Source organism: Strigops habroptila, chromosome 5 (assembly GCF_004027225.2).
Source record: "Strigops habroptila isolate Jane chromosome 5, bStrHab1.2.pri, whole genome shotgun sequence".
NCBI lineage: Eukaryota > Metazoa > Chordata > Aves > Psittaciformes > Psittacidae > Strigops > Strigops habroptila.
Genome location: NC_044281.2, coordinates 12,030,950 through 12,042,177, shown reverse-complemented (window position 1 = coordinate 12,042,177; position 11,228 = coordinate 12,030,950). Strand labels below are relative to the sequence as shown.

The following is an 11,228-nucleotide window of genomic DNA, read 5'->3' as shown; positions in this document are numbered from 1 at the left end:
GGGGATGCTCTGAGCTGGCTGCCGTTTGCTGGAGCTGGGCTGTGGGAGGCTTTGGTGCTCGTATGTGTTAGGGTGCGTTTCCTCGGTCTGTTCAACGGCATTTTTAGCCTTTGTAGTTCAATAAAACCTCTGTTGTTTATCTTCACTCGAAATCCCCTGCACTGGCTCCCTCTTTTCTCTGAGCAGAGCCGCAGCCTCCAGTTATTTGCACATAAACCGCTGAATTCTCAACCCGGTCCCTTCAGCCCGGCTTCCCCAGCTGTCGGCTGGGCTCAGCTCTGCCTCTGGCCGACCTGCCTTTGGCTTCAGGGGCAGCGAAGGCGGGAGGTGGGTCCCCCCACGGCTGCGCTCCCCGAGCACCACCTCGCGTGGAAGAAGCCGGCGGGAGCTGCTGCCTTGTGCCGCAGAGCGGAGGCTTCTCTGTACGCGTTTGTTGGTGGTTTGATTTACACGGGCGGTTTGCGTGCAAAGATCAGAGTGTCTGTTAAACGCAAAATTTAGATTTAGAAGGAAAATGTCATCCTGCTCTGCGCGGGAATCAATCGCTACTGAGCCGCGTCCTGAGGAATGAGCGCGGCGGAGACGGCGGGGCTAGGGCTGAGCGCTGCTCCCGGGGAGGGCGCTGGGAATCGGCTCTGTCCTCCCGGCTCTGCTGGGGCCTCTACTCCCGTCTGGTCTCCTCCGGCCGCAGGAACTTGGAGAGAGTTTGGGAGGCGGTGGTGTCCAACGGGGGCGGGTGATGCTCTGCTTCCAGGTCGGAGCCGGGCGGGGGAGAAGGGCTGATATCTTGCTAATTTACGTAAATCGTTGCAATTAAAAACTATTCGTGCCTCAGGGTACGAGTCCTCAACCCTGCACGCTCGGCACGTCCTGCTGAGCTCCGCCGTCTCTCGCACCCGCCCGAGCGAGAGCGCGGTTGGGGGGAAGAGCGGCTCCTCCGGCACTCCGCAAACACCTCTGGGTGAAAAGGCAGGCACCGAGCCCGCTCCCGGGCCGAGGCGGGCCGCTCGCCGCTGCAGCCCCCCGCCACATTCGTTCATGCCGCCGCTCGGGCGGTGCGCGGCAGGCGGGACGCGCGTTTCCCCGGGCAGCGCCGCTCAGCGCGGGCACCTCGGGGCGGGAGCGGGACGCGCCGCCCGGCCCGGGACGGGCGGCACCGGAGTGGCCTTGGGCTGCTGCGACGAGCAGCCGCAGCTGGTGCTCGGGTGGCTGGGCTCGTCTCGGAACTTGTTAGTCACTCCTTTCTCGGATCTAGGGAATTTTCCTTAATCGCAACGAAGGTGGCAAAACTCTTCCTTCATTTCCAGCTATAAGCTGCTAATTTGAAGGAGAAGAGCCGCAGGGCACAGGCGGTTCGGTCTGTGCTCTCTGCTCCTGACAGTTGACATCTAAACAGATCTATTTTAGAGAAGCTGTACAAAACCGAAGAGTCTCGCAAGTCTCTTAAGGTGAGGCGGGTCGATGAGCGTGAAATCTCACGGAGGAAATCCCTCGCGGCTCGCACTGCAGCGTGTGATTGCGGGAAAAACGCAAACCTGCGGCCAGCGGGACAGCCAAGAGCTGGAGACGGCTGTGAGGAACAAGGGGAAGCTGCAGATCGCAGTGGGAACCGGAGGGCAGGAGAGAGCCGGACAGAACCCCGGCAGCGGTCGGCTCAGCCCCGCTCCAGGCGTCCCGCCGGCCAGCTCCGTTGCCTGCGCCCGCCTCGGCCGGAGCTGCGCTGCTTTCTGACACCGAAATACGGCGTAATAACAGCTCCGGCCGAGTCTTTCCCCTCCCTGTATACGTCTGGCTGTAGAGATTTCCTCTCTTTTACCCTCAACTCCTCTATATAACTAGTGTTAGCAGCAAAAGACGTATTAATAAAATCAGTGAGGGGAAGGATGAAGAGGGTAGGGTCTGCAGAGATACTCGTTCAGTTGGAACTCGGGCGCCGTGAAGACGCTTTTTGTTTTGTTTTGGGTGGGTTTTTTTTTTCTTTTTCTTTTCTATTTTTTTCCCCCTTTTCACCGGCACGGCACGAACGAGCCGCGCGGGCCTCGAAGGGGCTGGGGAAGCCCCCGCGGGACCGAGGCGCTGTGCCGCGGAGCCGGGGACTCGCCAGGCGCCCGGGCAGCCGCCGCACTCCCCGTCCGGGCAGCCGCCCGCTTAAGCTTGGTCTGCCGCGGCTGGAAAGCAGGGGCGTGCGGCTGGGAAAAGGCCACGACCTGCCTGTCTTCCCGTCGGGGGGAGACGGAGCTCTCCCCTCGAAGTGCTGCGGGAAGAGGTGGGCTCCTCCTGCCCTTGGGATCAGGGACATTTTCGTTTCGTTTTAGCTTCACCTCCTACACCTAGCACCGAGCGAGGGATCGCGGTAGTGCGGCGCGGTAGGGTTGGACGGCTTGTCCCCGACGGCGGGAGCTTGATGTAGGGGCCGCTCGGCAGCGGGAGGCCGGCTCCTGGGCTGCGCAGCGCCTTTCCGCGGGGGCAGCGCCAAAGAAGCGCAGCCGGGCGGGAGGTCAGTCCCACGGGTTTTCCCGGGCCGGCCTCTCTGTCCTGCTCGGGCCGGGCCACGGGCGCCGGAGCCTCGACGGCTTGCGGCGCGGCGGGCGAGGCGCAGGAAGGAGCGGCGCGGCCGGGGCGAAGGCGCAGCGGAGGTCAGCGGGGTCGGCGCAGTCCCCTCACGCAGGAGGGGCCCGGGAGGCCCCCGCGGCAGGTGCTGCTCGCCATGCCCGGCCGCACCGCAGCGCCGGGGCCACAGGCGGGAGAGAGCAGCGGCCTCCTCGGGCTGCGCCGGCGCTGGTGCCCGCGCGATGGCGCTGTGCGAAGGGGAAGACGCCGGGACGGGTCGGGCGGGTGGTCCGGTCCCGGCCCCGAGGAGCGGCCTCGGGCTTGGGTCCCATCGCGATGGCAGCCGCTGGGAAGGGAGCTCGGGCCGAGAGTGAGCGGGGAGATGGGAGCCCTCGCCTGCGGGAGCCGCTTTCCCCTTCCCGAGTCCGCCCGCCCCGGCGGTGCCTGCTGCCGCCGTTGACCCCGCGGGGACTCGGCGCTGCCCCACCGGGGCTGCGGGACCACCCCGCTCCCATCCCGCCGGCCGCTGCACCGTCGCGGCGGCCCTCGGCCTCCGCGCTTCGAGGTAGTGCCCGCGGGCGGCGGACCGGCGCCCCCCGGGACCCAGATGTGCGGCGGCCGGGGTCTCGCCTCGGCCCGGGCGGCCCAGCCCGGCGGTGGGGCTGGCGTCCCACGGGCGCCGTGGCCTCGGGGATGCACTGGGCGGAAGGGGAGAAAACCGGCGGCGGGGAGAGAGCACGGGAGCCCAGCGGGTTCTGTCGGGCACGGCGGCGCTTTCGGGAGCAGCTGCGCGGGGTGAGGGCGGCCCCGGCCCGGGGGGCAACACCGCGGGCGGCAGAGGCGCAGGAGCCCACGGCAGCCCCAGCTGCAGCCGCCCTCCTCTGAAGGCTGTGCAGGCACGGAGCTGCGATCGCTTCCATGCGTTTTGGCTTTAAAAGCGATAGTTAATGAAAACCAAACCTTTCCAAGGAGGTGTTTTTGTTCGTTTGTTTTGTTCAAAATTTTTTTGGCTATTAACCACTTGAGGCGTCCATAAACTTCGGTAATAGGGAGCGCTGGGGACCCAGAGTGCACCCACTCCTGCTCTCACCAGAGTGCGAGAGCAGAAAATTCTCCTACTGGAGTTTGTGTTAGAAAAAGAAAAAGACGTTGTTATAATTATTAATACTAATTAAAATAGTATTAAAATTAAACAGTTCTTTTTATAGCGAGGGCGGATGGGGATAGCGATGGGAAATAATCGCCCTTTTTTCCAGTGGAAATAAGGACAACATGTGAAAATTATGCACTGGAGAAAAACAAAAAAAGGCATTTGTAATTTGAAACAGAAATAAAAGGCTTTTATTCGGAAAAAATATGTAAAAGAAAAATAAGCATCGTGTATCATAAAATCTGTCTAAAATAAGTGATGTTTACAAACCAGAAGTTACCAACCAGCAAAATTTATACGCGCTTGGTTCCGTTTCCCCTCGGTTTTACGAACAAGCCCTTTTGCTTCCGCGTCGAAACTCTCAAATGATTACCGCTCCCGATTTCGAAGTTAAAAGAGTAATTTCTGTAAACGTTCAGTTTACAAACACAGGAATAAACACGTATTTGGCAATCCCGATATTCCAGTGAATGCGCAAATGAGAAACCAGCTGCTGGTGGGGAAAAAAACCGAACGCGAGAGAAAGGTGCAGGGGATTCATTGCAAATAAAGCAATCGCTACATATATATATTTAAATGTATTTAATTGTATGCATTATCCAAATGCCCTTCTGACTAGTTTAATAATTTAGAATCGATAGTTTTCCTAAAAACTTTATAAAATATTTACGCTTAATAAAATATTAATCGATTAACAAGGCAGTGGTGCTCTTAGAGGAGCTTTACTAAAGTCCTGTAATCGCTCTGCCGCCACACGTCTCCGCTGGTAAGGAAAGGATCACTGACAAAATGTAAATGAAGATCTTCAGACGGTGGTGTTTATAAAATAGCTCATTAATGGGCTTGGATTGAATCTCTCCATCCATCCACATCATCAGATATAATAATAGTAACGAATCAGACAGGGAAGATCCTGGCTAAACCATTGGCATTTCTTTTTTTTTTTTTTTTTTTCCAGAAGTACTGAAGTCCTAAATCACCAATTCTTCTAACTTTCTGGCCATTGATCCGCGGGGATTCGTAGTTCAACATCAAAGGTAAGCACAAAACATTATTCGATTGTTCGATAGCTGGTGGAAAAGGTTCACTTCCATGTGAGAGCGGCTGCTGAGCTTTATCGGATTTAGGGGGGACAAAAGGGGGGGGGGAGAGAGAAAAGTTAGCTCGGGTTATTTAAAAAGAAAACCGAGAGTTCTCCAAACTTTGCGGCTTCTTTCCGAAAGGGACGGCAGGAGACCTGGCTGGCGGCAGCCGCTGCAGAGCTCTCTCCTCCTCCGCAGCCTTCGCGTTCCCGGCACCGGCGCTCGCTCCTCCGACAGCTCCCGGAGCCCCGGCCCTGGCGGCGGCCCCCGCGCCCCGGCCTTCCGCTGGCCCCCACCTCTTTTCTGGCTCCCCCAAACTTCAGCCGGCGACGGGACCCGGCTCCCACCCCCGTCCGCGGCTTGCTTGTCCCGGGGAAGGCTGGCACCGCGTCCAAACTTTGGCGGCGGGTCCCCCTGCCCCTTCCGAGGAGGGGAGAGACGCGAGTCCTTCGGCCGGGGCGGGAGAAGCCGCACTCGGCGCTGCTTTTCGGGGTCGGACGTGGAGCGAAGCGATTATTTCTCTTACCCTGCCCGGGGATCCGCTGCTTTTCCCGGCACCGCTTCCAGGGAGCCCACGGGAGCCCCGAGCGCTCGGCGGGCGGGCGGGCTGTCACTGCCGCTCGGAGGGAATGAGGGGGGCAGCGGGGCCAGCGCCGGCCGCGCTCTCGCGGGGGGCCTGCCCTTCCCTCCTCCTCCTAACCCCGGGGCAGCACTGGCGGGGCTCGCCGCTCCGGGACGACTGCGTGCGGGCTCGGGGCTACCGCTGCTGCCCACCCTGCACTCCCCGGGCCTTTACGGGGCGGACGGAAACCCGCCGCCAGGGCTTCCCGGTGGCGGTGATGCTCCCGCCGTGCCCGGGGCGGGGGGGGCTCCCCGACGCCCCCTACCCCCCGTAGCCCCCTCTTTTTTTGACCCTCCGGCGCCACCGTAAAAGGCAGAGCTCTTAAGGGGGCACGGCGGGGAGGGCGGTGCCCTGAACGGAGTCAGCGGCGGACGAGCGGTGTGGGGGGGGCGGCGGTGGGCACCGGGGTGCCCACCGCCACCCCCACTCCCCCCCGCCGTCCGTCCGCCTCCCCCCACCCCGCGCTCTGGAGGGGATTTCCTCGGTCCACCTTAACGCGGGGCTCGTTCCGCCGCCGGGCGGGGAGGGCTCGGCGGTTCGGGGCCGCCGGCTCATTCCCCTGCGCCCCCCGGGCCGGGCAGGGGGCGCTGCGAGCCCTCGGGGCGCGCCGCCGGGCATGGCCCCGCCGGGGGAAGAGCCCGCGCCGCTGCCGCCCGCCCCGGGGAGCGGCGCGGTGCACCTTACACCCGAGGGAGAGGTGACTGCTGCCGAGCGACCGGCAAGGCGACCGAGCCCGCCCCGCCGCGACTTCCCCGCCGGAGCCATTCCCTTCCCGCCGGCTGCACTTAGGCAGCGCTGTCATGCCCTACCCGGAGCTCCGCTATTAAATAATTCAGCGGCGGCAGCAGCAGCAGCGCTTCTCTGCCCGCTTGTCACCTCCTCTCGGCCCCCGCCATCAATTATTGAGGGCCAGCCCGGTAACTGCCTGGAGCCGGGCGCGGGGACCAGAGCGGCGGCGGGGCCCTACCTGCGGCCGGGCCGGGCCGCCCCCGCGCAGCGCCCCAGAGGAAGCGGGACCGGCCCTCGGGGAGGTAGCCCCCGCCGCACCGGGAAAAGTTGCTGCCGCCTCGCCCCGGCGGGAAAAGGTTGCGGGAGGGTCCCCGCCGTCGCTCGTCGCCCGGGGAGGGTCCCGGTGTGGCAGGAGGTGGTGAGGCCGCACGGCTGCGTCGGATCGACCCCGGCGCCTGGACTGGATGCCGGTGGCAGCTTTGCTCCTCCCCGGTCGGTCCGATCTCCCCAACTCCGGCTTCCCCTCTAAGCCCCCCCTTCCCCCCTTCCCCTTCTTCTCCCGGCTCCTCCTCCTCTCCTTCGCCCCCGGCCCTCCCCCAGCCCGACTGCCCCTGTCCTTGCGCCCTTCTGCCCTAGGTCTCTCCTGTCACCACCGCCTCGTCCTGTCGCGCTTCCCCTTCCCCACCCAGCCCGCCCTCCTTCCTCCCTCCTCCCTCCGTGCGGCACCGCGCTCGCTTTTCGTGTGCGAGATGTATTATTTATTTATTGGTGTTTAATTTCCTGCCAGGTGGGTCTCTGCATCCCACCCCTGGGCGCAGCGGGCCGGCCGCGCTGGGGCTGCGCGGGGCGGGCCGGGCCGGGGGGGGGTGGGCTGCTGCGCGCCCGTCTGCGCCCGATCCCGAGATAGCACCGAGACTTGATTTTTGCGGGGGGGCGGGAAGGGGGAGGGGTGTCGGAGGCGAGGAGGGGTGGCGATGTTTGGGATGCACAGCCCTGGGACGGGAACGCCGCGCAGACAGACAGGCAGACACACACACACAGGCGTGCACACACACCAAACCCGAAACCAAGGACAACCCCAAAAAGGACTCACTCTGCCTCGATGACTCAACGCAACTAATAACCGTTTCTCCGCTCTCTGTGGCGACTCCCTCCTGCCGCTGCTGTCGCTGGCAGAGGAGGGAGCGATTGAAAGTGACACACCGGGGGCCGCCGCCGCCGCCGCTTCCCCGCGCCGCCAGGCACCCGCCGCCGCCGCGGAGCCCGGGGGAGCGGCGCTCCCTCCTCTTCTCCTCCCCCCGTCTCCCCCGGTATTGATTTTCTCCGCGGAAGGTGTGAGAAGTCGGCTCCCTCTCCCCTCTCCTCCGCGCCGCAGCCGGCGGCCCCGCGGCTCCCCGCCCCCTCGCCCCGACCTCCCCGCTCCGCTCCGCTCGCCGCCCGGGATCCTCCGGGAAGGGGCTCTGGCCCCTGCCGCCCCGCGCAGCGCGGGCAGCCGCCCCGGCCCCGCCGCCTCGGCACCCCCGGAGGAGGGCAAGGAGGGGGCTGGGGGTGGGGGGGGAGCAGTAGAAGGGAAGAAAGCGGCGTGAGAGGAGGAAGCAAGAAAACTTTCCACCCTGGATTCTCTACTTCTGATCCATGGACAGAGCCCAACTCAGCCAACTTACAGACAGGCTATAAGCAGTAAGTACAGCGGCAGCTCCCGGGAGCTGCTCGCTAGAGGCTTCCTCGCCAGCAGCCGGCTACTCGCTGGCTGCACAGCTGGCCGGCGAGGGGGGGCCGTGCCAGCGGGGCCGCCCGGACTGGCAGCCTCTTCCCCGCGGCTGCCGGGGGCGGGCCGGGGCTGAGGCCGGACCCGAGGCGCAGCACCTGGCCGCGGCGGGCGGGTGGGCTGCCCGCCGGCCTGCCCGGCGCGATGGGGGGCCGGGGCGCAGCGCTGTCTGCCTCTGCCCGCCGCAGGTTGGGGCCAGGCGGGTAGGGCGGCCCGGCCGGGCCGGGGCCGTCGAGGCCGAACCGTTCGCTTTCAGCGGAGGTGCTTTCTCCGGCGGTGGGAGCGGGGCGGCATCGCGCTCGTCCGGGTACTCGTCCCGCTTCCCCGGGATGAGCCACCCGCGGGACGCGCTGCGGGGGCCCGAGCGGGCCAGGGGGACCCGGTGCCGAGCGGCGGTGCGGGCCGGCGGTCGCTAAAGCGCCCCTTGTTTCTCTTCCCCTAGGTCCGTGCTCCTTCTACTGCGACCTGCCAGCGGGAGCCGCGTCTCCGAGCATGGAGCGGAGGAGTGAGAGCCCCTGCCTGCGGGACAGCCCCGACAGAGGCAGCGGCAGCCCCGATGTCAAAGGGCCCCCTCCCGGGAAGGTGGCCAGGCTGGAGCAGAACGGCAGCCCCATGGGCACCCGTGGGAGGCCCAACGGCGCCGTCACCAAGCCCGTGGGAGGTAACCGTGCGGCCGCGCTCACGCCGGCACCGCCGTCCGGCCCGGCCCGGCCCGGCTCGGCTCGGCGGCCCCGCTGGCCGGGGGGCGGTTGGCGGGCGGGTCGGCACCGTGCGCGGACGGGCGGCAGGTTCGTGTGGCGGCCGCCGGGCTGCTGCCCGCTTCCCCTGGAAAGCGTTCAGCTGCTCAACACCGCTGCGGTGCTGGGGGCTCGGGGCAGGACTTATGCCGAGGTCTGCGGCGTGCAGAGCCCGCTCGGCAGAAGGCCGCCTTCCCCAAGAGGCCACCCCTAGGCCCGGGCTCTGGCTGGGCGGCTCACAAAGGCCAGGCCTAATCCCGAGCTGGGCCTTGCGCTCGGCGCTTTCTGCATGAGCGCTGGCGGATCGCGCCGGGGCAGCCCGCGGGCAGCACCCTGGGCCTGGCCGGCGGCTCCCGGGGGGCCCGGCGTCGCCTGCAGGTTAGGAGCGGGCAGCCCGGCTGCATTCGCGGGTGCGGGTGGCGTGAGTTACGTGTGTTACACCCACCGCCACAGCGCTGCGAATGGGGTTTCCCGGGTGGAAAAAATGGCAGCGTTTATGTTTGCGTTTAGGGATATGTTTGGGGTGTTTTTAATTTCCGTAAGTAGCGTTTTGTAGCAGTTGTGAAAGAGGACAGGGCGAAACGCGTGCAGGGTTCAGCTCTTCCAGCCAAATTACTGAGCATTAGTTTTTCAGCATTCCTGCAACTCTCTGGAATACTTTAACTTTCATACTTTGCTATTTAGTTGTTGGTCAGTTCTGTGTTTAGAGCATGTTTAAGTAACATGCGTAGTTGCTTTTATTTTCCCTTTTGTTCCAAGCAGCTAAACTTTCCAGTCACTTCTCCTAAATGCCATCTTTTTTTTTTTTCATCCTGACTCTGGTGGTGTTGCGTTTAACACGGTGTTCCTCATGTTAGGGAAAATATATTTAAACATCTTGGAATTAGCCAGATGTTGTGAGCAAAATAATGCAGGGCAGGCCACAAATAACTTTACCTTTTAAAAAAACCCCGTCTCCGCGTATTTGCGTTTTGAAACGTGCAGAGTGGTAACACACAACTGTAGTTGCTTGTACACAAAGAGTTTGTGTAAATGATACTTTAGGAGATACTTTGATACGGTTGTCACATGACTCTCTATTACGTGAGGTTTATTTAGCGATTTTACCATTAGATGCTTGTTTTAGACCTCTTTGGCTCAATAGGCTTCCTAATTGCTGAAGTTTGCTAAGGGGCTGCAGATTTTGTTTCATTTTAAAAACGTAGGATTCATTTATGTACCTAATGAAGGGTAAGAGATCTCACCAGTTTTTTATGTTTCTTGGATGACTTTATGTCTGTTTTTTAAACGTCTTCTCCGTGTTCTTCTACTGTATGGGAAAAGAAGAATCAGCTTTGCAGTGAAAGACCTGTAGGACTATTCCATTTACAAATTGGTGGACAAATAATTTGTTGAGTAATTGTAAAAATGAACTAATTAATCATATGAAAAGTAGTAGATGTAGTTTTGGATGCCTTTCTTTAGACTGAGGTGTTATAGCTGCTTGATTTTAAAGAGAATGTGAGAACTCGAGCAAAAATCTTTTTCCTGGGGGCATTTATAGAAATATACTTTAAAGGAATGTTTTTAAATGTTTTGGAATATACATTGCTTTCTAATTGCAGCTGTCTTAGCCAAGAGAAATTCACCGGCTTGTATAGTTATATTGGTGGTTCAGCTTGAATCTGGCCTGTTAAGTTATGGAAGATTTCTTCCACTTAAGACAAAGGCTCTCATTTCAGAAAGCGAACTTTTGAGAGCTTGCATTTTCGTTCATTTTCGTTCATTGCTCTTAAGTTCATTTATAAACTTGGAGTAGACTGGAGTGTAAAAGTGTGTGGGAATAGGAAATGCAGGAGTCATTTTATTTTTTTTTTTCTCCTTAGCTGCTGTTTTTTAAACAGTCTCAATCTCTTTGGTTTTAGGCTGTTCATAATAAAGTTTATTCATTACTCCTTATTGATACTGAAAGCAAAAAGAAAATTATCTTTGTGTGAATACTTACCTAGGTTCTATAATACTCAATACTAAATTAGTTAAGCCAGATTTTTTTAATAAGATAATGGTGCTGTTTAAAATTGATTTCAATTTTTTTTTTCCCTCCTGGAAATGCTCTCAGGATAAATCAGCGTAGTTAATTTCCAGATATATTTTTTCTCTGCTCTTTTCAAGTTTGGTCTTTAAGAACCACTGTGACCAAGTGATCTTTTCCTGAATGCAGATCACACTGATTCGGGTATTTCTGGAAATCTGTGTCTTTGCAGTGATCGCTGTGGTGTTGGTCATTTTTTCACTTGAGTTGTGAAATGCAGCTGTAGACGTTCGTGGAAAGGCTGACTTTTAATATACTGGCAAGTTAGTATAAAGTGTCTCTTCAAATAAATATTGATAAAGGCTCTTTCAGTATTGCTCCTAGTGTTTGATAAAAAGGAAACTGTTGGAAGTCGTAGTGAACTGACGTCTAAAGCTTCACTTGTCAGTCTTTCAGTTTATTCATATTTTTCAAGCTATAAGAAGCGCTAGTACTTATTGAATGTGAACTTGATTTGGGAAAGAAATGAAATATTTTTCTGGAAACTAGAGACCATTTTAGGTTTTATTTTGTTTTTTT

General features: G+C 59.6%; 1 protein-coding gene across 2 annotated transcripts in view; it reads left to right on the top strand.

The window, feature by feature from the left end:
- Positions 1 to 7,289: 7,289 nt before the first annotated feature.
- Positions 7,290 to 11,228, top strand: part of SATB2 (SATB homeobox 2) — a 130,047-nt gene continuing 126,108 nt past the window's right edge. The window contains exons 1-2 of one of the 2 annotated variants that reach the window (XM_030487469.2): positions 7,290 to 7,813; positions 8,344 to 8,562. In XM_030487469.2, the coding sequence (XP_030343329.1) occupies positions 8,394 to 8,562 (169 nt within the window). In that variant the 5' untranslated portion in view covers positions 7,290 to 7,813; positions 8,344 to 8,393. Of the gene's footprint in view, positions 7,814 to 8,343; positions 8,563 to 9,727; positions 9,869 to 11,228 lie in introns of those variants that run through there. The other variant, XM_030487471.1, reaches the window with a different exon arrangement.